A 19,914-nucleotide genomic window follows, 5' to 3' on the forward strand; every position below is an offset into this window, starting at 1 on the left:
CTACAGACATGGGAGAGTCGGAGACCCCCATATCCACAGGAGGTTCCAAGACGGAAAGTTAAAATGAGGTCTGTATGACATCCTGGGCTGAGGACCAGGTAAGGCACTTTGGAGCTTCAGAGGGGAGGAAGGTCATTGTGGACGTTGACAGATGTTCAGTAATTAGTAGTTTGCCCTGCCTTCTAGATTGGTCAACCAAAAGCTATTTCTGGTGATAACACTAATTATGGGCAAGGCCCCTAATTTAAATTCTTTAAGGGAGAGATAAAAGTTTCTCACGAGCCTCAGGATCTTGATTGCCTTCAGCTCAAAATAATTCCTATGTCCAAGTGGAACATTTTGGGAGCCCTTTTGAAACCCCCACACTTGTAAATAATAGAGGTATATCTTTTTAAGAAAACAAAAATATGCTTTCAGATAACTGAAGGGAACCTACTTGCATCAAAAATGCTTCTTTGGAAAAGATTAAGAGAGTTTCTTTCAATCATGAATGACCTTTTTTAAAATTAAGTATGTGTTGATTTTCATTACAATAAACAGTTTAACTTTACGGTTAGAGGGAAGAGTGCACCTGGGTGTTGGCATGGGTGGGGATTGGCTGTGGGCTCCTGAGTGAGCCCCATCTAATTCCGGTCAGCAGCCTCAGTCAGGGGCAGCATTCAGATTAGGGAGAGACGGGTTGTCTGAAGGAGGTGGCGGCAGAGAGGAGTCTGGGGATCCTGTTGCTACTGTAGACGTGAGACCAGAGGTGGGAGTGGTGAGGACTCTGAGAATTAGGAAGCTCAGCTGCATCTGGTGACTGGCAGTATGTGGGAGGTAAAGGACAGTGAACGAATGAATGAGGGGCTCCTTGGCAGAAACAGGGCTGGCAAGCGGGAGACACTATTTTGAGCAGGGCCATGAGGCTTCTACTGCTAGAGTCAAGTTTGTTGTGATGGTGGAACACTCAGTATCGTTAGGATGGCAAGGTGAGTGGGTGTGTAGTGAATGAAGACCTGAGCTTGAGGAGAGGTTAGCTGGTGATACAGATTTGGTGAGAGAAAAAGCGGAGAGTTAGGTGCTCGGAGACTGAAAAGGAGTCTTGGTCAAAAGGAGACCCTGGTGGGAGCATCTGGGAGCGCGGCAGCCAGGAGACTAGGTATTCAATATTTGTAGTTAGTCGTAACTGTCCTTATCTGGCTTGCTTATGACAGGGAAGCTTCTCTTTCACAGCAGCTTGTCCAGACCTTCTGTTTTCCTTCTCTAGCAGATGGTTCACTCCCTCCACTTTCCTCTGATCTTCTTCCCTCACCCCCTCATTCATTCCAGGAAGCTTAATCCTTTCCATACCTGTGTTTACCCCCTCCCACCCGAACCCTACCTTTTCTTCATTTTCAGAGGAAGAGAAACCCATCTCTGCTATAAAAGTTGCCCTCATTTGTCCAGTAGAGCCTCACCTTGCCTCTTCTGGGAAACTTGCAGCTTCCTTTACATCTCCCTCCATCTCCAGCTCCTCATTCCTTCCTGCTTTGGGTTATACTCAGAGATTTGAGGACAGATCACAGATTCCCTCCTCAGCAGAGTCAGAGGGAAATGAACTCCCTCAGGTCTCACTTCTTAAGCATTTTAATTTTTATCTGATCTACTCTTCAACATATGTGAGAAGTTGTTTCTGAACTGGTTTTCAAACCATGGAGCTCCTGCAAGGGGGGTGCTTCTGAAAATAGGACTTCCCCACCCCCGTTTCAGAACAGCCCTTTCTAATTCTGATTAAGAATTCATTTGGGTGAAGTGTTTTGTGGGTTAATAAAAAGTGAGCCGCTGGTTTTAACAATAAATCATGGCACGTTTTTGTGGGAGTTATACCCACTATGTTAGCACCTCAGAGTGTTTCATCTGCAGAAATTCATCTTAGATTGTAGACTGCTTCTTTTCACAGCTTATCACTGGCAAGAAATGAAAACATGGCCGGGTAAAAATCATCTGAAATAAAATTACGTCTGTGCATAACTGACATAAAAACCTGAACCCAATTGTCTCCAGAAGGAGGCTTATCTCCCAAAGGCTTCAGACTGACCTCAAGGGAAATGTTTCAGTCTTCAGGAAAGAATGACCTGGCAAACGTACTACTTAAAAGGAAGTCTAATTTCGGGCCTCTTTTAGAATGTGAGGAAGCTACAGCTTGTGTAGCCAAGTGTAAACTAATAGATTTGAAGATTAATTTTGGTGTTTACACACACATATATTTGTAGTTTTTCTATGATGCAAATTGTTTATGCTCTTGAGTCGATTATTCCCTTTCTATTTGATTATGTAATAATACAGTGTTGGCATTTTCAAGTGTAGATGCATCATTAGATTTGCTTTGTAATATCTAAGGCAGGCGGATCACCAAAATTTCCTTCCTCCCTCTTATGATTTAAAAATGCTCTCTAGGGGTGCACACGCATGCACACGCAGGCGTGTGCACACGCACACGCATCACCAGTGCCCCGTAAGCTGGGGCCTGTCACTCTGCCTTTCCACTGCCCCTCTGCATTAGATGGGAGTTTCAGTTGGGTGGCCTCTGTCCCGCTAATTTTAACCCCATTAATCTGGTTTCCTCACAGACATTTGGAAAGTCTGCTCTCGCTATTTAATCCTCCCACCTCTCTGAAATTGCTTTTGATCAGCTATCTTAGTTTGATAGCTGATCAGAAGCAGGCTGCAGACAAGGATTTGAGTGCAAGTAGTTTATTTGGGGGAAGGTCAGGAGTGGAAAAGTACAATGAGGAGGAGGAGGTGGTCGATACAGCCAGCTCCCACTGTGGATGGCCAGTGCTTGAGTGTGGGGGAGAATGTGGCAGCCGGTGTAGAGTGCTTTCCTCACAGTTATCCCACCTGAGGGGTGCGGGAGGGGAATGTGTACTCTTAACTTCTCTGGTCTTTGGTTGAAGGCTGTGCTCGAGGGGCAAGGGCGCCGCAGAGCTTATTGAAGTGGTAGGGGAGGGCATGTGGGCAGGGCACCCGCAGCATTTTCTGTCCCAGGCTCCTGACTGAACTTTGTGGTTTAATGTCCAGAGCACTGTGGTTCCTGGAGTAGACTGACCCATGCTGACACCTCGCAGGTAGTCCGAGTCACTTTCAGTCCCATCTCCCTTTCGAAAGGCAAGGAAAAGCCTGTCACTCTTCTACATAGGTTACTCTTTCTTTAAGGATCATCCCAAGCACTTCCGTGTCTAAGCAAGAGCACACCAAGAGCAACACCTGAGAGGATCGTGTCCATTCCGCGGCCAGCATGGTGACAAGTGCTGGGGATCCAGAAAGGAGAGACCTGATCCTGGCCCCGAGGAGCTTGTGGGCTAGTGGGTGGTCATTGGGTGGCTTACCTAGAGAGGCCTGTTGAAACGGGAAAAGGCTTGAAGTGAATCAGCTAATCATAAAAAATTTGTTTGTGGGTGGTAGAGCTTGGGTCAAACATTCTTCACTTTCAGGCCCTGGTTCTTCCTTGTTGGCTGAATGACATTGGGTGAAACAGCATTCCATCTCTCTCCAAGCTCAGTTCCCTCAGCCATCAAATAGGATTACTGATATCTATTTTATGGGACTGTTTGAGGATTAAATAAGATAACCTTGAGAATTGACTGGATTTGGGTGGTAGAGAGGACAGGGGTGGAGAGAGGTCAATGGATAAGTCACTTAACTATAGTTAAGACAGCAGGACAGAGACAAGAACAGTGGGTTTGGGGTCTTGATCATGGAGGACGTTCAATCTCAAGCTCCAGTAGGAACTTCACTGCAGAGGTGGTGAGGTTCAGTGTGTTCAGAAAGGCTGAGGGAAAGGGCCTTTGTTTAGTCTTTATACTGATACGATCTTCTTGGCTGACTGAACTGCTCACAGGATTTAGAACTCAGCCTTCAGGGAGCTTGGATTTAATGCCCCTCAAGCACAGACCTCTAAATCCTGGATCCACTTCTAGGACCACAGAACCTTCTTGATATGGTGGAGCATTTGCTGATATAGAAACACTTAAGACTTTAACACCATCATGACCAGACTTGGTGCCAATGAGTTCTGGATTTTAAATATACATTAGTAGATTTTAAATATACATTTGGAAAATGAGCCACTGGTTCATTTTTGAGGCAAAGACTCAACAAGGTGTCAGTCTCTTATTTGCAAGTCACTTTTGTGAGAAAACTTAGATCTTACAGGGGTTCAGAAATTTCCTGTTTGCCATGCAACCTAATGGATTGGTATCCTTGAAGGTTTGTGAGAGAGAACCTTCCATTTGGAAGTTGAGAATGTTTGCAGTTGCCAACTAACTTCTCACATATGTTCCTTTGATCTTTGTCCTAAGCTGCTCACGTTTCCCACTTGGAGAACGTATCAGAGGAAGAAATGAACAGACTCCTGGGAATAGTGTTGGATGTGGAGTATCTCTTTACCTGTGTCCACAAGGAAGAGGATGCAGACACCAAACAAGTTTATTTCTACCTATTCAAGGTGCGATTTTAACCTTGTGAAAGGCTTTTCCTCTTTCTCTCATTGTTCGAATGTGCTCAGTTTCTGTACACCAGGTTGCGGGTGGGAAGGCTCTCAGCTCATGGTGGTACATTTTGCCCTCAGGGTTTGCTGACGCATGCGTTTCTGTGTGATGCACCATACGTTGAACACGTGACTTTCCTTGAGAGCCTTCATACTTGTATGCCAAGTGCAGTGTCCTTGTTTGCTTATGCTTATGGACTTCTGTCCATCGCCCCATCCATCCACCCACCCGACAAATGTGGACTGCACGCCCGCTCTGCGCGTGGCGTCACGTAGGCATGAGGGATAGATCAGTGGGCAGAGAAGCCTTTGCCCTCATGGAGTTTACATTTTAGTAGAAGAGGCAGACAGCCAACAAGTAGATAATATGTTTGCAGGTGGTGATAAGTGCTGTGAAGAGAAACAAAGTAGGGTAAGTGGAACAGAATGGCAGGGATGGTAGTGGGTGGGGGCCATGGTAGTGAGGAAGTGCAGTTAGAAAAGGCCTCTCTGAGATGACAGTTGAGCAGAAAGGCAAAAGGGGTGATAGGAGCCATCCCTGAACGGGGTTGGGGGAAGAGCCTTCCAGCCAGCAGAAGGAACAAGCATCTGGGCGGTGCACCAGGTGAGACTGATGTGATGTGGGAATAGCAAGCAGGCCAGCGTGTGGAGCCTAGTGAGCGAGGGGAGGCTGGGAGGAGATGGGGTCAGGGGGTGGTGCGAGGGCTTTGACTCTTAGGCTTCAAGGGGAGCAGTCAAGAATTTCCATATTTGCTCAGGCATCTTGCCACTCTTCTCTGCGTCTTGTTGACACGAGTCACCGATTAGTGCCGCCACTCCCTGTAGCTGTGTCTTCATGGCTCTACCTCAGCTCCTTTGGGTCTTGTCCCTTCCCTTCCTACAGGCATTTGTCCCTCCAAGCTTCTGATTGCAGTCCGACTGAGAGATGCAGGAGGGAAACTGGTGATGCGACCAGATAGAAACACTCTGGATTGCCAAAACTAGATTCAGAAAGTAGGATGACAAAAGGAATAATTAAACAAAAGCAGCCTGTTATGGAAGACACTACTGTGTTGTAGTTTGTAACCTTTAGAAGGCTCTTTCATAACCAAAACCCAAACCAAAACACTCCACTCAGAGCTTATAGCTAGGGACAGTTTTCTGCTTCTAGTGAATGCTGGGCTTCATTTTATGTGATGAGGACAGATACATTTTCCATTGAGTTCCCTCTTTTGCCTTTGCTGCTGGGAATCTTGGTGAAAATTCTGTGTCCAATTCCTATAGGGTTGTTTTGTTTGTTTGTTTGTTTGTTTGTTTGAATTTACTTGATACACCATTTTCCCTTCTTTTTTTAACTAATGGGGTTTTTGGAGGTCCATAGGGGTTAGGAGTAGATAATTATATTTTTAAATTTTGGGGTCATGTGTAGATATTAACTCTAAAAAGGTTAATTGGGGGGAGAAAGAGAGAAAAGAAGGAGAGAGAGAGAGAAAGAAAAAGAGAGAGAAAGAGAGAACATATGAATGAATAACTGAATTCCCCACAGCCATTAGCAGGCACTAGGCGACTCCAGGTGACAATTTGTTGACATGGCCGTGAGGCCTGAGTCATCAAGATTGAGCCCTGGCAGGTTCATACAGTTTAGAGCTTCTTTGGAAAAGATCTTAGTTGAAGGAAAACAACGCTTGCATGACTGCAGCTATTATTTGTCTTGGAACTAAGCTCCCTGGCAGGCAGTCCCCTGCCGCCCTGTTGGAAGTGAAGGTGGTGTCAGGGCTCCATCCTGTCTGCCTCCTCTGCATTCTGTGTGTAACCAGCCGAGCAGCCTGGAAAGCAGTGCTCCACTTGGAAGTGCATTCTCTCCCTCCCTCGCTTACCTCTCTCGTCTTTAACAGTGCAGATATATTTGCGTGGGGAGCAAAATCCAAAACACTCAGCATTCTCCCCCTTCCCTCCCCTCAAAATCATTCTTTGGGCAAATAAGTTCTCAATCATCCTTCCTTAACTTTTGAAAGGCAGCTCCTGTGTCTCATAGGTTTCAATAATTAAAATGTCGTATACATTTTAGTAGCATTAAAAATAAACGGAAGTCTTAGATGTTGAAAATAAACTCAGTGAAAAGCCTCTTGCTAAAAGCTCAATGTATCCTAGCACCTGTGAATGTGGCCCTGGAGCCCAGCTCTCTGGGGTTAAATCCAGCCACATCACTCATCAAATGTGACCTTGGGCAAGTCCTTCTCTCTCAGTTTCCTTATCTGCAAAATACAAACAATAATAGCACCTACCACGTCAACAGATTGTTTTGACTATTAGGTAATATGTACACAGAACTACAAAGAGCGCCTGGCAGAAGTAAGGATGCAAATGCTTGCTGCTATTATTAAAATTTGTTGATACGCCCACTTATCCCAGCCTTATTCTTTTGTAGAAAATAAGATTCAACATCTCCCCAATCCAGCAGTTTATCTCCACAATGAAACCCCCAGTGGGCCAAGTTCTCCAATGGTCTTATTTTTACTGGAGGGAAAAAACGGCAACCAGAATTATTTGTATTTAAATTCTGTGATCAATTTTTATGTATTCTCAGAATCACATACAATGGCTTATTGCACATTGGCTTTTGTAAAAATGGGCATAACACAGCGACCGGATCAACAGCGCCCTACACTAATAATTTACATGGCACCCCTAGAGACCACTGAGGCCCTTGTAGGACATACCCAGTGGGGACACCTGCGGACCTTCAACCTTGTGGGTTGTCCATGTTCATTAACTCCTGGCAGAATGGTTGTCTTGTTTTGTTTGTATTGAAGAGGCAGTGAGTTGAGAGAGGAGGGGAAAAAAGAAACTTCAATAAAGGCAGGGTCGTGTATCATAACTGGCCCACGTATAAAGGTTGCAGAAGGTTCGAGCAAAGGTGGAAGGTAAAGAATTTTAATACTAAATTTATTTTCAAATTAGGTCTTGATTAGTGGCTCTCTGTTCCCTTTTCTCTCTGATATTTGCTCTTTGAGGGCTTGGAATTCCAATGGCAGGGATTAGAGCAGCGTTTTGTTTTGTGGGTATTGAGATGCCAGAACACTTGGCCTGCATTCTGTGGGTGGAGAGGAAATGAAAAAAGACCGCAACAGTGAAAGTTGCCAGTTGAGAGCCCTGCAAAATTCCTTCCAAAGAGCTTGGGCCCTGGGATTATGACTGTGATATACAGCTGCCGCAGACAGCCCCCGCCTGCTCCCCCACCACCTCATTTGTGCAAAATGGACCTTGGCCCTTCAGGGGCTTAGACAAGACCCTCCCTGGTGTTATTTAGCACACCTGCGGTGTTCTAGATGGGAGTGTGCAAAGTTTGCATGGCATACACCAGACCCCTGGGTCAGTGGAAGGCCAGAAACAAAGAGTGGGGGGGAGGACAGTGTGTAGGATACAGGTGTGTGGTGGCCCCTGCTGCCCTAGGCTGCCCAGAGTGTCAAAGGTGTCATGTTCCTCATAGCTCCGGTCATGGGTGTGTGCAAACTTGGGTTACCTGGTAGTCAACCCGTTTTATGATTTAAGGCTTTGTTTACATGTAGTTGAGATACATAGAATATGGTGACTCCTTCAAAGGCTCTGTGTGTGTGTGTGAGTGAGAGAGAGGGAGAGGGAGAGAGAGAGAAGTTTTGATTGATTTTTAAAAATGATTTCTTTGCAGCTCTTGAGAAAGTCTATTTTACAAAGAGGAAAACCTGTGGTTGAAGGCTCTTTGGAGAAGAAACCCCCATTTGAAAAACCTAGTATTGAACAGGTAAAAAGAAAGAAGAGAAGTCCCCCCCTTTTTAATTGCTTTAAGGCTGAACAAACCTTTTAATCTTCCTTTTACATGTTTTTTTCTATCCTCCATTCCTACCTTAGAGATGCTCCTAGTCTGCAGAAATTATCCTGGACCCTTTGGCTCAGAAGTGAATGCTTAATTTAATAAATAGCCTAGCTTTTGTCTTTTAGGGTTGCTGTATACTCAGAAATCACTGTGTATTTGGGGAAGGAAAAAATTGACTAGAACATGTAATTTGTAAAAATATACGAAATGTGCTTTTTCTTGGTGTTCATATTTAAAAATTAAGTCTTTTATCCTTTTGCTTGGAATTGCCTGAAAACGCTTGTTGATATGAGGGAATTCAGTAGCAATGTGAAAAAACCATAAGCCCAGCAAGCCAAGCAAAAAAGAAATGAGATTTTCGAGTCCAGAAATTGACTTCCTGCTATAGTATGATTCCTGGAAAGAAGTCGATTTACGCGAGGAATCTGTTGACATGTGCAGACTTTTTCTGTTAGGTGTTGTCAGTCTCTCTCATCAGCATCACTTTTTAGCCTCTTGTTGTTTGGCTGAATAAATCTCGTACTGTCGACTGCATTTCTTGATGAGGATGATTACAGAAGACATGATATCACAGCCCTTACAAGTAAATGTATTTTTATCAGTCCGTTTTCAGTAGAAGAAATTTTGTTTCCAAACTCTATTAAAGAAGAATTCATTGTTGGTTTATTTTTAAATTTGACATTAGGTTAGATGGGACTGTTCTGTAGACAGATTAAATTAATGCACAGATTTTGACAAAGCTCATAATTTTGAAAAGGATTTGTTTTGGGGGGGATAAGCTTGCTGAAACCGAGTGACAGTAAAGAGCTTCAACTCTAGTGGAGTTTAGGTGCAATGGAAAGTATACTAGTAGTCTTTTCATTAAAATTTTGGTAATGTAAAAACATAGTATTTATCCAAGAGCCTCATTATATGTGGGTTATTGTGTTGATAGTACAGCAGGAATTATTCGGCAAAGTAGTCATATTTTATTGTTTAAGGGGCTTTGACCTTTTCAGTCTGTGATTTTGATTCTCTTTTTAACCTGTCAGGCTTGCGGCAGGCATGGAATTGCAACTCACAGTCTCTCTCTCCTGTCACTTTTCATTTGCTGTGATTTGAGGCACAGTGGATGCCCTCTTGGCATTCCTGCTCTCTAACAGGGAAAAGGAAGAGATTCTTGTGACTAGGGAAATGTCTGTTCCTTTGCTAAGAATCCACCAATGCTGCTGTCTTGTGTGGGTGTTCAGAATTGGTGTGATTCCAAAGCTGTGTGAATAAATTGCCTTTCTTCCTTTTAAGGGTGTGAATAACTTTGTACAGTACAAGTTTAGTCACCTGCCACCCAAAGAAAGGCAGACAATAATGGAGTTGGCCAAAATGTTCCTCAACCGTATCAACTATTGGCATCTGGAGGCCCCGTCTCAGCGAAGACTGCGATCTCCCAACGACGATATTTCTGGATACAAAGAGAACTACACAAGGTAATCAGGTGACCAGTGCTTTTCCTTTGGGCCCCATAGAGCACGTCGCAGACACAGAATTGCTCCTTGTCTCCGCAAGCAAGGGTTGTCCGGTTCTCATGGTCACACCGTCAGTTCAGAAAGAACATCTGTGTCATTTAAGTCTCCAGACTTCCACTTTTCATTCCTATCGTGATGTTTTGGGGGGTGAGGGATGCGAACCGTAGAGCTGTACTTCCCAATGATAGTTGCTAGTCACAGGGGGTTACTGAGTGCCTGAAAAATGTGGCTAGAAAAAAGAATGTGAAATTTCATTAATAGTTTCTTCTGTTGGTTACATTTTAAAATGGTAATAGTTTAGGTATATTGAATGAACTAAAATACGTTAATTTTATCTGTTTCTTTTCATTCTTTGATGTGACTAGTGGAAAATTTTAAATTGCACATGGCTTGCATGATATTCCTATTGAACATCGCTGATCTAGATAACAATACTATAACTGTGTACTTCTTACACAAAGATCTCATTTGAAAAATGCAATGACCATGAATATAATAATTTTTAAAAGAGGTTTTATTTATTTTTTAGAGAGAGGGGAAGGGAGGGAGGAAGAGAGAGAGAGAAACATGGATGTGGGATCAATTGGTTGCTTCTCACACACCCCCAACTGGGGGCCTGGCCCACAAACCAGGCATGTGCCCTGACTGGGAACTGCACCGGCGACCAGTCTGTTCACAGGCCAGCGCTCATCCACTGAGCCACACGAGCCAGGGCTAAAGAATTTTTTTTTAGAGAAGGAAAGATCACCCTAGTCCCAGCCATGACAGAACTAATGTCGTTGTATATATTGTCTTCCAGCCTTTGCTCTGTTAAGCAAATATTTGACATTGGTTAGAATGAAAGAAAATACAGAATTTGCATCCTTTTTGTCTGTCCATTTAACATTGTATCATTTTACTAGTTACATTCCAGTTCGTTGAGTTGATGTATCACAATTTACCTAACCATTTCCTTGTTGGTGGGCATCAAACTCTGAAGACTCTTGGATTGTACATGTTTTTTCTGAAGTGGGAATTTATTTTTATTTCTTATGAACTGAAAAATAATAAAACTGCCTTAAAAATCTTAAACATGGGCTATACAAAATAGAATGACCTATATTTGTTTTCATTCAAGTAAGAAAGGGACTTGGATTATCCATTCTATTCACCTTTTTATACTTTTCCCTGTAGATTTTGTGGGCACAGCGAACTTGCTTCAGGGAATATTATGAGCATATATCTATATTTCTGATTTAGAGTAAAGAGTGATTTTTGATGGCCTGTAAGGACCACTCGTCTCCAGGTTATTTTCTGTAATAGCATGTAATGACGTGTAGGAATGGGTATAGTTTAAGGTGAGCTTTCCTTCCTGATCACTGGCCTGATTTCATGAGAACTACCTCTTTTCCCTCTCCTCCCTCCTTTTGTAGTAGATACAATTTGAGTTATAAAGCATTTCTCTTAATTATTGACTTTTTGAGGAATGACAGATTTCATCAGAATCCATTTTTAAGTTATATCTTCATTTCTACACCTCCATTTCAAGAGTTTTACATGAACCACAATTTCTGTATTGTTGTAATTGTTGCTTGAAATGAGTTGAGATCAATCTCTCAAAAATAAATATCCTCTAACCCCATCTGTGACCAGTGGACAAAGCCGGATGTTTGTGAAAGCCCTGGAAGTATTTGCCATTCTTAGCAGGGAAAATCGTTTCATCAAGAGGAAGAATGAAATGTGACGTAGCACGGAAGATAGTACAGTGTTTTAGAAAGCAGAATAAAAATACTATTAGCACTTAGGACTTACCAAGAAATGGGTGGAACTTACAGATACTTAGGGAGTAGTAAAACTAGAAATAAGCTTTGAAGTGAGCGATGGGTTTGAACTGTGGCCCTGTTCCTTCCTGGTTCTGTGCACTTTAGACCAGTCCTTTCACCTCCTGGACCTTCAGTGTCTTCCTCTGTCCAAGTCTCACACGTGTGGTGAGTGTTCCGTGAGGTGGTTTTGTGCAGAGTGTCTGGTGCACAGAACTGGTGCTGGGAAGACGCTAGTCATCAGTTTCCTCCCACACATGTTGTCGCCGAAAGCTCAGTTGCTGCCAACATGGGACTCTTAAGCTGGAGCATGTAGCTCTGAATAAGTGCACCGAGAGCGTACTTGTCGGAACATCACTTTAGAAACTAAGGTAACACGGGGAAAGGCAGCAGCAGAGTCCTCTTCAGCCCAGCAGCCTGCGCCAACAGTTGACGGCAGAGGAGGGGAGTTGGCCAGTGATGAAGAGAAACCCGCTCAGAGGCTGAAATGAATAGGCCCCGTTGAGTTCTGAAACCTGCTGATTTCTAGGTGGAATGTAGACCAAGAGCCTCTGTGAATAATACATAAGGGAGTGAAGGTAGACTCCCCTTCCTCTGCTTCCCCCCCCATCACACTGTGGTGATGAAAAAAGGGAAGTAGAAACAACCTGTGAAAATCATGAGGATGATGGTTTCAGGGTAAAACCTCACTGCCGTGACTACTTGGGAATTTCAATAACCACGCACCACTGTGACAGGGTGTCTCGCTGATACTGATCTTCTAAAAAATGGGTAATATTACAGGCTGCAGGCACTCTGGACTTTATCTTGATGTGTAAGTGAGCCTCAGGGCCGGTAACGCTGGCTCAGGATATAATTTACAGCAATTGTGGCGATTGGAACAGAGGGGCTGAACCTGGAGCTCGCATCGCCGTGCAAATGGGGTGAGATGGGGTTCTCTGAGGAAAAGAGTGGACTCAGAAAATGGTTTGTTCGTTACAGAGCTAACTCTTGGAGACTGATCCAAAAAAAAAAAATTGAACAGTAGAACTGCTTAAATTACCTGTACTCTCTGTTCTGAGTGAAGGAAAGATATATATATAAAAATATTTGACATCAATGTTAAATTGATACACTTACAATTGATTATTGATACAGGTACATATCAAATATACATTAGATATATTCCCCAGATATCACCATTGTTTAAAAAAAAAAACCTGCACAAATTTTTGAAATTCCGTGAATTTCATGATGGTGCACTAATATAATTCTATGAAGAAATAACCTGAAAATAAAGTGTTAGAGGAATATGATATGTTATAAAATACATCTGACCAACAGAATCTGCTAAAGGGAAGTGGGAAATAAGTTGTCTTTGATGCTGAGATGTGCAGAACTTCTGAAAGTTAATGTCACCTTGATATTGGGGAGATGTTTTGTAAGACTACAGGCAAAGTTAGATGTAACTAAGTTGATTTTGATGAAACGATTTTAGGTAAGCATTGTTCTGTGGAGTATGGCCAGCCACCATGCTTCCTGAGTGTTCATAACTAGCCGTGTAAGCCTAGGGCAGTCTATCAGCAAGCACAGAAAGAACAGTGGACTAGGGGATGGGAGACCTAGCTTCTAGTCTGAACTCTCATAGTAAGTAGCCTGTAGTTCAGCCTAACTAGGAGAGGTCATTTCAATCCTGTGAAACCCTTAGGACTGTAAGGAGTCTAGCCAGTAAGGAGGAAGACCTGGTCTGCTGGCCTCAAGCTCCCCAGTTCTGTTCATGCTTTAAAGAAAGCGAGGTGGTTGCAAATGATCACGGTGCTGTAAAAAATCTGAGTTATTTGAACAATCAGTAAAGAGCAGCACATGCCATCGCTATTAGCATGCAAAAATGAATGAGCTAGCCTTTCACTTCTTTTCAGGAGACCTGAAACCAGTCACCTAGGCCAAATCCTTCTCTACAGTTAAGTCTTTGGAGGAGTGCGTGTGCAGAGATGGGGCACACACATTCCCATTTCCGTCTCACTGTGTGCAGTGCCCCCCGTCAGGTATTAAAACAGCACCAAAATGCCACACTTTGACTCAGTCCCTTTATCTTATCAAACTTCTTTATAAAGTAAGATTGATCTTGGAAGTAAAAACAAAACTAAACTAAAAAGTGTCAATTGAGTTCAATAAAATAATTCTCAAGGAAATGAATGGAAACCTATTATTGGAAATTTTTTTCTGGATGATAATCTAGGCTGCCTCCCTCTTATCCTGCGAAGATTAAATGACCTAGTAAGTACTTTTGGGTAACATCTTATGATTTTATGATAATGCTTATAACCTACCTTTGCTGTAGCAGAAGTAACATCTTTCGTAAGGAGAGTCGCAGGCATCTGTGACCCTTCCACGGATGGAAATGCGCTTTGGAAATCAGCAGCCCGATAGATACATAATGTGAACCACACATGTAATTTAAAATTTTTCTTTTTTAAAAAAAGGATTTTATTTATTTATTTTTAGAGAGGCAAAGGAAGGGAGAAAGAGAGGGAGAGAAATATTCATGTGTGAGAGATACATCGATCGGTTGCCTCTCACACACGTCCAACTGGGGACCTGGCCCGCAACCCAGGCATGTGCCCTGATGGGGAATTGAACCAGTGACCTTTCTGTTCTCAAGGCTGGTGCTCAGTCCACTGAGCCACACCAGCCAGGGCTAATTTAAAATTTTCTAGTAGCTGTATTTTAAAAAGTGAATAAACACAGGACATTCATTTTCATGTTTTATTTTACCCACTATATAAAAATATTATTTCACTGTGTAATATGAAAAATTATTAATGGTGTATTTTTTTCCTACTAAGTCTTCTAAATCCAGTGTGTATTTTATACTTACAGCACATCTCAATTCATTCACTAAATTTTACGTAGTTGAAGCTAAATAGAGACCTACCAGAACAATAGTGTTTAATAGAAAAATATTTCATATTGTGTCCATTTAAAAGTAAATTTAAAATCGATTAAAATTAAATAACACTAAAAATTAAGCTTCTTAGTGTACTAACCACATTAGAAGTGCTCAGTGTTTACCTGTGGCTGGTGGCTACTGTATCAGCACAGGTGGAGAACAATCTCATCACAGACAGCTTGATTGGACAGTACTGGTCTGAATCCTCAAACCCTTAAATCTTCCCTTGCAGGAGCTTGGACATATTTTAATACTAAGTCTTTCAAATAGCCTTGTGAGAGCCTAAGCCTCATAAAACTGAACTTCACATTATTAAAGTTTGTGACTGTTTAACTCTTAACATTTGTAGTTTCATAATATGCTTCTAACCTCATTAGGGGGCCACAGACTGACTAACATCCAGAAATGATCAGCCTTGGCGGTGATTAATATCTATGTGCAGTGCGCTATGAATTAAGAAAATAAACGCACTTCCTAAAGATCACTGTTTCCGACTTGACAAGGTACAACACAACACTTAAGATCCCCATTTTGGTGCTGCAATCATAAAATGACATTTGAGTATAAATATAAGACAGAAAAGTTGAGTCAAGAGTCGAAATGGTAGCAGAGTTTTAAGGTTAGTTTGGAATCTAGGCAGATGGAGTAGTACTTTAGGAAAGTTTTGTTTCCTAAAGATGAAAAACCACACACACACACCAACACACAGGAAATATGAAGTAATACAGAGTAAGGAAAAACGCTAATAAGCACCAGTAAATCCATATTATTCTACTCCTTACTGAAGGGCTGAGAGCTCCCGAGGAGCTTCCCACAGCTGCTTGGGCACATCAGAGCCCTTCCGCCCACTCTAAAGGAGGTCTGGAAGACACACAGCGAGGCTAGGTTTCAGTTTTTAGAAAGCAGGCCTGACTTGGAAGAGGATGTTTAGGTCTGCTACCAAGGAATAAGGATCTGTGCACGGAAGCTTCTGACCCTGCCCTCGTCTGGTGCTGCCCTCTGTGACCCTCAGGGTACATTCCTGTTGCTCCGTCCTGGGAAGGAGACTTCGTAGCTCTGGGAGACCAACAAGAAAGAGGGCTGATTTTTTGAAGAGCTTTCCTGGACTGAACCAGCTTTCCAAATCACATGCCCTACCATCCATAGCCAGTGAACCCCAGAACCGTGGTCAGATCTCAAGAAAGCCCCTGGTGTCCCTCAGGGCCTTGGGCCATCCTCCAGCCTTGTGCAATGCTGGAGCCTAATTTTGACTTCACGTCTGAGTCCTGAAGATGTACCTAAGCAACAGATGGTGGAAGCTTATTACTTCCTGCATTTTGTGACTGAGTTTTAAAGAGCGTTGAAGATCTTTATCTTCCCACCAAAGCTTCAGGGGTATGTTAGGTGCTGTGTAGGCATTTTAAAGAAACCTTACATTTTTCTCAGAGGACTCGATGGTGAAATTCTAATGCTTTCACAAAAGCTTCCTCTTTAATGTCTTTTTCTTTAAATTTAAACTACTATTTATGTGCCAGAAACACTTAATTGCTGTACGCACTTTCCTGCCCATTTTATAGGTAAGGAAATGGAGACTTAAGAGCATCATCCAATTTCCAAAGTCAGGCAGCCCAGCTAAGTGACAGAGCAGAGATTTGTTCCTGGGCTCTCTGACTGCAGGAATCACTGCAGGACGCTGGAGCATGGAAGGATTTCATAAAGTTGGACCCAAGTGGTTGTACAAGGGCGAGCCGGTCTAATTCACAAGTCTCACTAGCTGGTAGTGAGACTATTGTTTGTCGTTGCAGCTCCAATTTCTCCTGCTCTGGTTAATAGTATGAGATAATTAAATATTTCAGATGGTCTGGGGGTTTAAGAGATATTGACCGTGCTTGTCTCCTCTTGTCACAGGTGGCTGTGTTACTGCAACGTGCCCCAGTTCTGTGACAGTCTACCTCGGTATGAAACCACCCAGGTGTTTGGGAGAACACTGCTTCGCTCCGTCTTCACTGTTATGAGACGGCAACTCCTGGAACAAGCGAGACAGGAAAAAGACAAACTGCCACTTGAGAAACGAACTCTAATCCTCACCCATTTCCCAAAGTAAGGGAGTGGTCTTGCAAGTCTTTGTTTTCGTCTGGGAGCTTGAAATCGATAAACACGGGCCAAAGCCTGAAACAATAACAAGATCAGGAATGCTAGGAAAAGCATTCAGGGAAGAGGGACAAAGGGACCACCTCCTTCTCAGCCCCCTCCGAGAGTCCTCCTGGGGACTGCACAGTCCATGTATTCTTAGCTTGAATATGTGCTGACTGCGGTCCTAGCTCCCTTAGCCCCACCTCATCCCACCTGGGTGTCATTGTCTCTGAGCTTCATAGAATGGGTGGTGCTTTGTTTTGTGTATTCAGCTGCCAGGAAGCTAGAGGGGGATGGGAGGGGGGGGAGTGTGCAGAAGCAGTTTCCATCTACTCAGAAGTGGTGCAAGAGAACTCAAGTGGTTGGTTTTTTCCATCCTAGACCTCCAACCCTTTCTAAGACTAGTGAATCGCTCCGGCCTCAGCTGCAGTGGGCCAGCCCCCTCACTCTGTGTAAACCAGACCCCAAGAGCGGAGCTGGACAGGAAGAGAGGGGCCTTCTTCACAGTGCTCTTTATACCTCAATGCTAGGTTTCTTGTAGAATGTACATACTTGTGCACCTCGTTTCTTACCCCTGCCAGAGCTCCAGTATATAAATAATCATTTAAATATTTTTTCAATGAGGGCCATGTGTCAAAGAGAACAGGAAGTTGCAATGTTGCACTGTTGGCTATGGAAATGCATTTTCCTATCTGAGAGCTGGGTATCTAAGCTAAGAGGCTGGCTGCTGGTGACAGGGGGCGAATGTGCAGTGGATGACTTGTCATGGAGCAGTGACAGCAAAACACGAATGAGACAGTTTGTTTTGTGGGTGTCATCCTGCCTAGAGCAGGGCTGGGTAGGGGAGGTAGTCGCTGAAATCTAAAAAGGCTTTCTAGGCTTGCTGGTGTAAATCGTAAATAGAATTTAAGAGAGAAGGTATTATATCCTTTGACCAAAGACAGAGGGAGCCCTGTTTTAGTTGTAAAACTAGGTTTTTATTATTAAGTTACTATTACTGGATTACCCAGTTTGTGTCTTTAAGAATGACAATTTTAATTTTTTTAAAAAAAGCTGGGTCCACGCCCTGATTGGTGTGGCTCAGTGGGTTGGGCATCTTCCCACATAGCAAAAGGTCACCAGTTTGATTCTCAGTCAGGACACATACCTGGGTTGCAGGTTCAGTCCCTGGTCAGGATGTTTACGAGAGGCAACTGATTGATGTTGCTCTCACATCGATGTTTCTCTCCCTCTCTTTCTCCCTCCCTTCCCCTCTCTCTTAAAAAAAAATAAGTTAGGTCCAAAACAACAACAAAAATGATTTTCAGGTAGAAATTGAATGAAAATTCCTTTTGTTGCTCAATTCAAACCCTGATAAGCCTTAGGTAAAGAAAGGTGAAGGATGCCATGGGTATATCTGATGAGATTTCAGTGAACATCCAATATTCGCTCGTAAGTCCTAGCATCCTGATTTTCAGCATTTTCCTGAGAAAACTGGCAGCTGAGACTGAGACAGGACGTGAGCAATTTGTCTCCCTCCAGGGGGGAAGATTTAGAAGCACTTAAATGGCAGTTTGGATGTTACCCCTAAATGCGTTATGAACTCTGGGCATGCTCGTCTGTTTCAGTGGCTGCCTTTTAACTAGTCTGAGCTCCTTTCCTTAGAGATTAAAGCAATTTTCTTACCACTGTCTATTGCATTTGCCACATAAGCAGCATTTTATGTTTTCAGATTATAGTTGTCATTTGGTCTCTAAGCCACGGGACAAAGAGGAAAAGAGGACTCCCCCACACCTTTGATGGTGCTTAAAGAAAAATTTTAATTACGTTGCATAGTGACAATTTTTTCCCCATAGCAAATGTATTTCGCTTCTTGCAGATATTTGCTAATTATAGGGCGGTTTGTTCCTTCAACCCATGGTTCTGGCGTGCTTGTGCTGTTGAGCTAATCAGTGCTGCTTTTTCTTCTCTTTTACTAATGGTAGGGTAAAATTACCACCCACTTCTCTTTTTAAATCTCTTTTCATGGACTAGGACAACATTTGAGGTTATTAGGGATTTGTACCACCAGGTTTGGCAGCAGAATCACACATGTGTTGAAGCCTGAGGTTGAGTCTTAAGTGCTGTCACCAAGCCAGAGCTGTGCCCCCCCCCCCCCAACCCCATACCCCCAGGGCAGGTCACTGGTTCTCAGAGGCATTTTCAGGGCCTTGCTCCTTACCTGGCTCCTCTTCACGCATTGCCCACACGGCTTTAACTTGTGTCTTTCCCCCATCTACCTGCTTACCAGGTTATTGTTAAAAGAAGTTTAGTATCTGTATTTCATTCTAAGGGTGATAAATGTACATGTTGATGAAAATCTGATTAAGAAGCAGAACACTAGCCACAGCCCTACCTTTAGTGCTTTCAGATATTTGTATATATTCTACATGTATTGTGTTCTTTTGTTCTTCATACAAATTTGTATCCTGTGTTTATAAAATAAGCACACTCTTGTGTCATTATATGAGACCGTTCTTTATTATTATGAAATAACTACATATGTGTATATATATATAACACACACAGAATTATTTTTCTAAATTGCTAATGGCATTTTTTTTGGCGGGTCTGTGCCCCGCTTTGTGAAGAGCATTCTGACCATGTAATTACTAACAAAAAAGGAGTCTAGGAAAGGAAAGGCAATTCAGCTCTGTGATGAAGGGCAGCTGGGAAAATCTTGAGCGCTGTGTAAGGGGAGGGCAGGTCTGCTCAGGAAAAGGGGGCAGCCTCTCATCGGCAAGATCAGCATGTGGTCTTTGGAAGGATTTTAGCTCCTATTGCTGTCTGTCATTCTGTGTTTGGTAGGACACATGCCAACGAGTTTTAAAACATGTCTTAATGGTGGTGTGCTTAGCAAGAAGAAGGGACTCCTGTGGTATCTATAAAGCATGAATGACTCTATCAAGTGAGGTTAGGTATTCACTCAAATGGATCTTATTTTTAAGTCTTCTATGAGCAGCAAGTCAGAACTCCCAGAACCTTTTCCCATCTGTTTTTACTTCCGAGAAACCAACTCCTCTCGCCCCTGAAACCATCTAAAACCTCACAGGCATTGATAAATGAGAAGAATAGTAGTATTTTTAGTAATAGTGATGATGCTGATGATAACAAGTCTTTGATCAGTTATCCAAACCCTTGGTACTAGATATATTTTACAATACAAAAATTTAAACATGTTATAAAGGTAGTCAGTATAACACATGTGCCATATA

At 42.9% G+C, this 19,914-nt stretch overlaps 1 protein-coding gene across 2 annotated transcripts in view; it reads left to right on the forward strand.

Annotated features, from left to right (window-relative positions):
- The window catches only part of KAT2B (lysine acetyltransferase 2B), a 93,138-nt gene that overhangs the window by 40,414 nt on the left and 32,810 nt on the right, over positions 1-19,914 (forward strand). For both annotated transcript variants that reach the window (XM_024565806.3, XM_053929699.2), the window contains exons 3-6: positions 4,320-4,465; positions 8,175-8,267; positions 9,621-9,802; positions 16,457-16,648. In XM_024565806.3, the coding sequence (XP_024421574.2) occupies positions 4,320-4,465; positions 8,175-8,267; positions 9,621-9,802; positions 16,457-16,648 (613 nt within the window). The remainder of the gene's footprint in view (positions 1-4,319; positions 4,466-8,174; positions 8,268-9,620; positions 9,803-16,456; positions 16,649-19,914) is intronic.

This window comes from Desmodus rotundus, chromosome 8 (assembly GCF_022682495.2).
Source record: "Desmodus rotundus isolate HL8 chromosome 8, HLdesRot8A.1, whole genome shotgun sequence".
Taxonomy (NCBI): domain Eukaryota; kingdom Metazoa; phylum Chordata; class Mammalia; order Chiroptera; family Phyllostomidae; genus Desmodus; species Desmodus rotundus.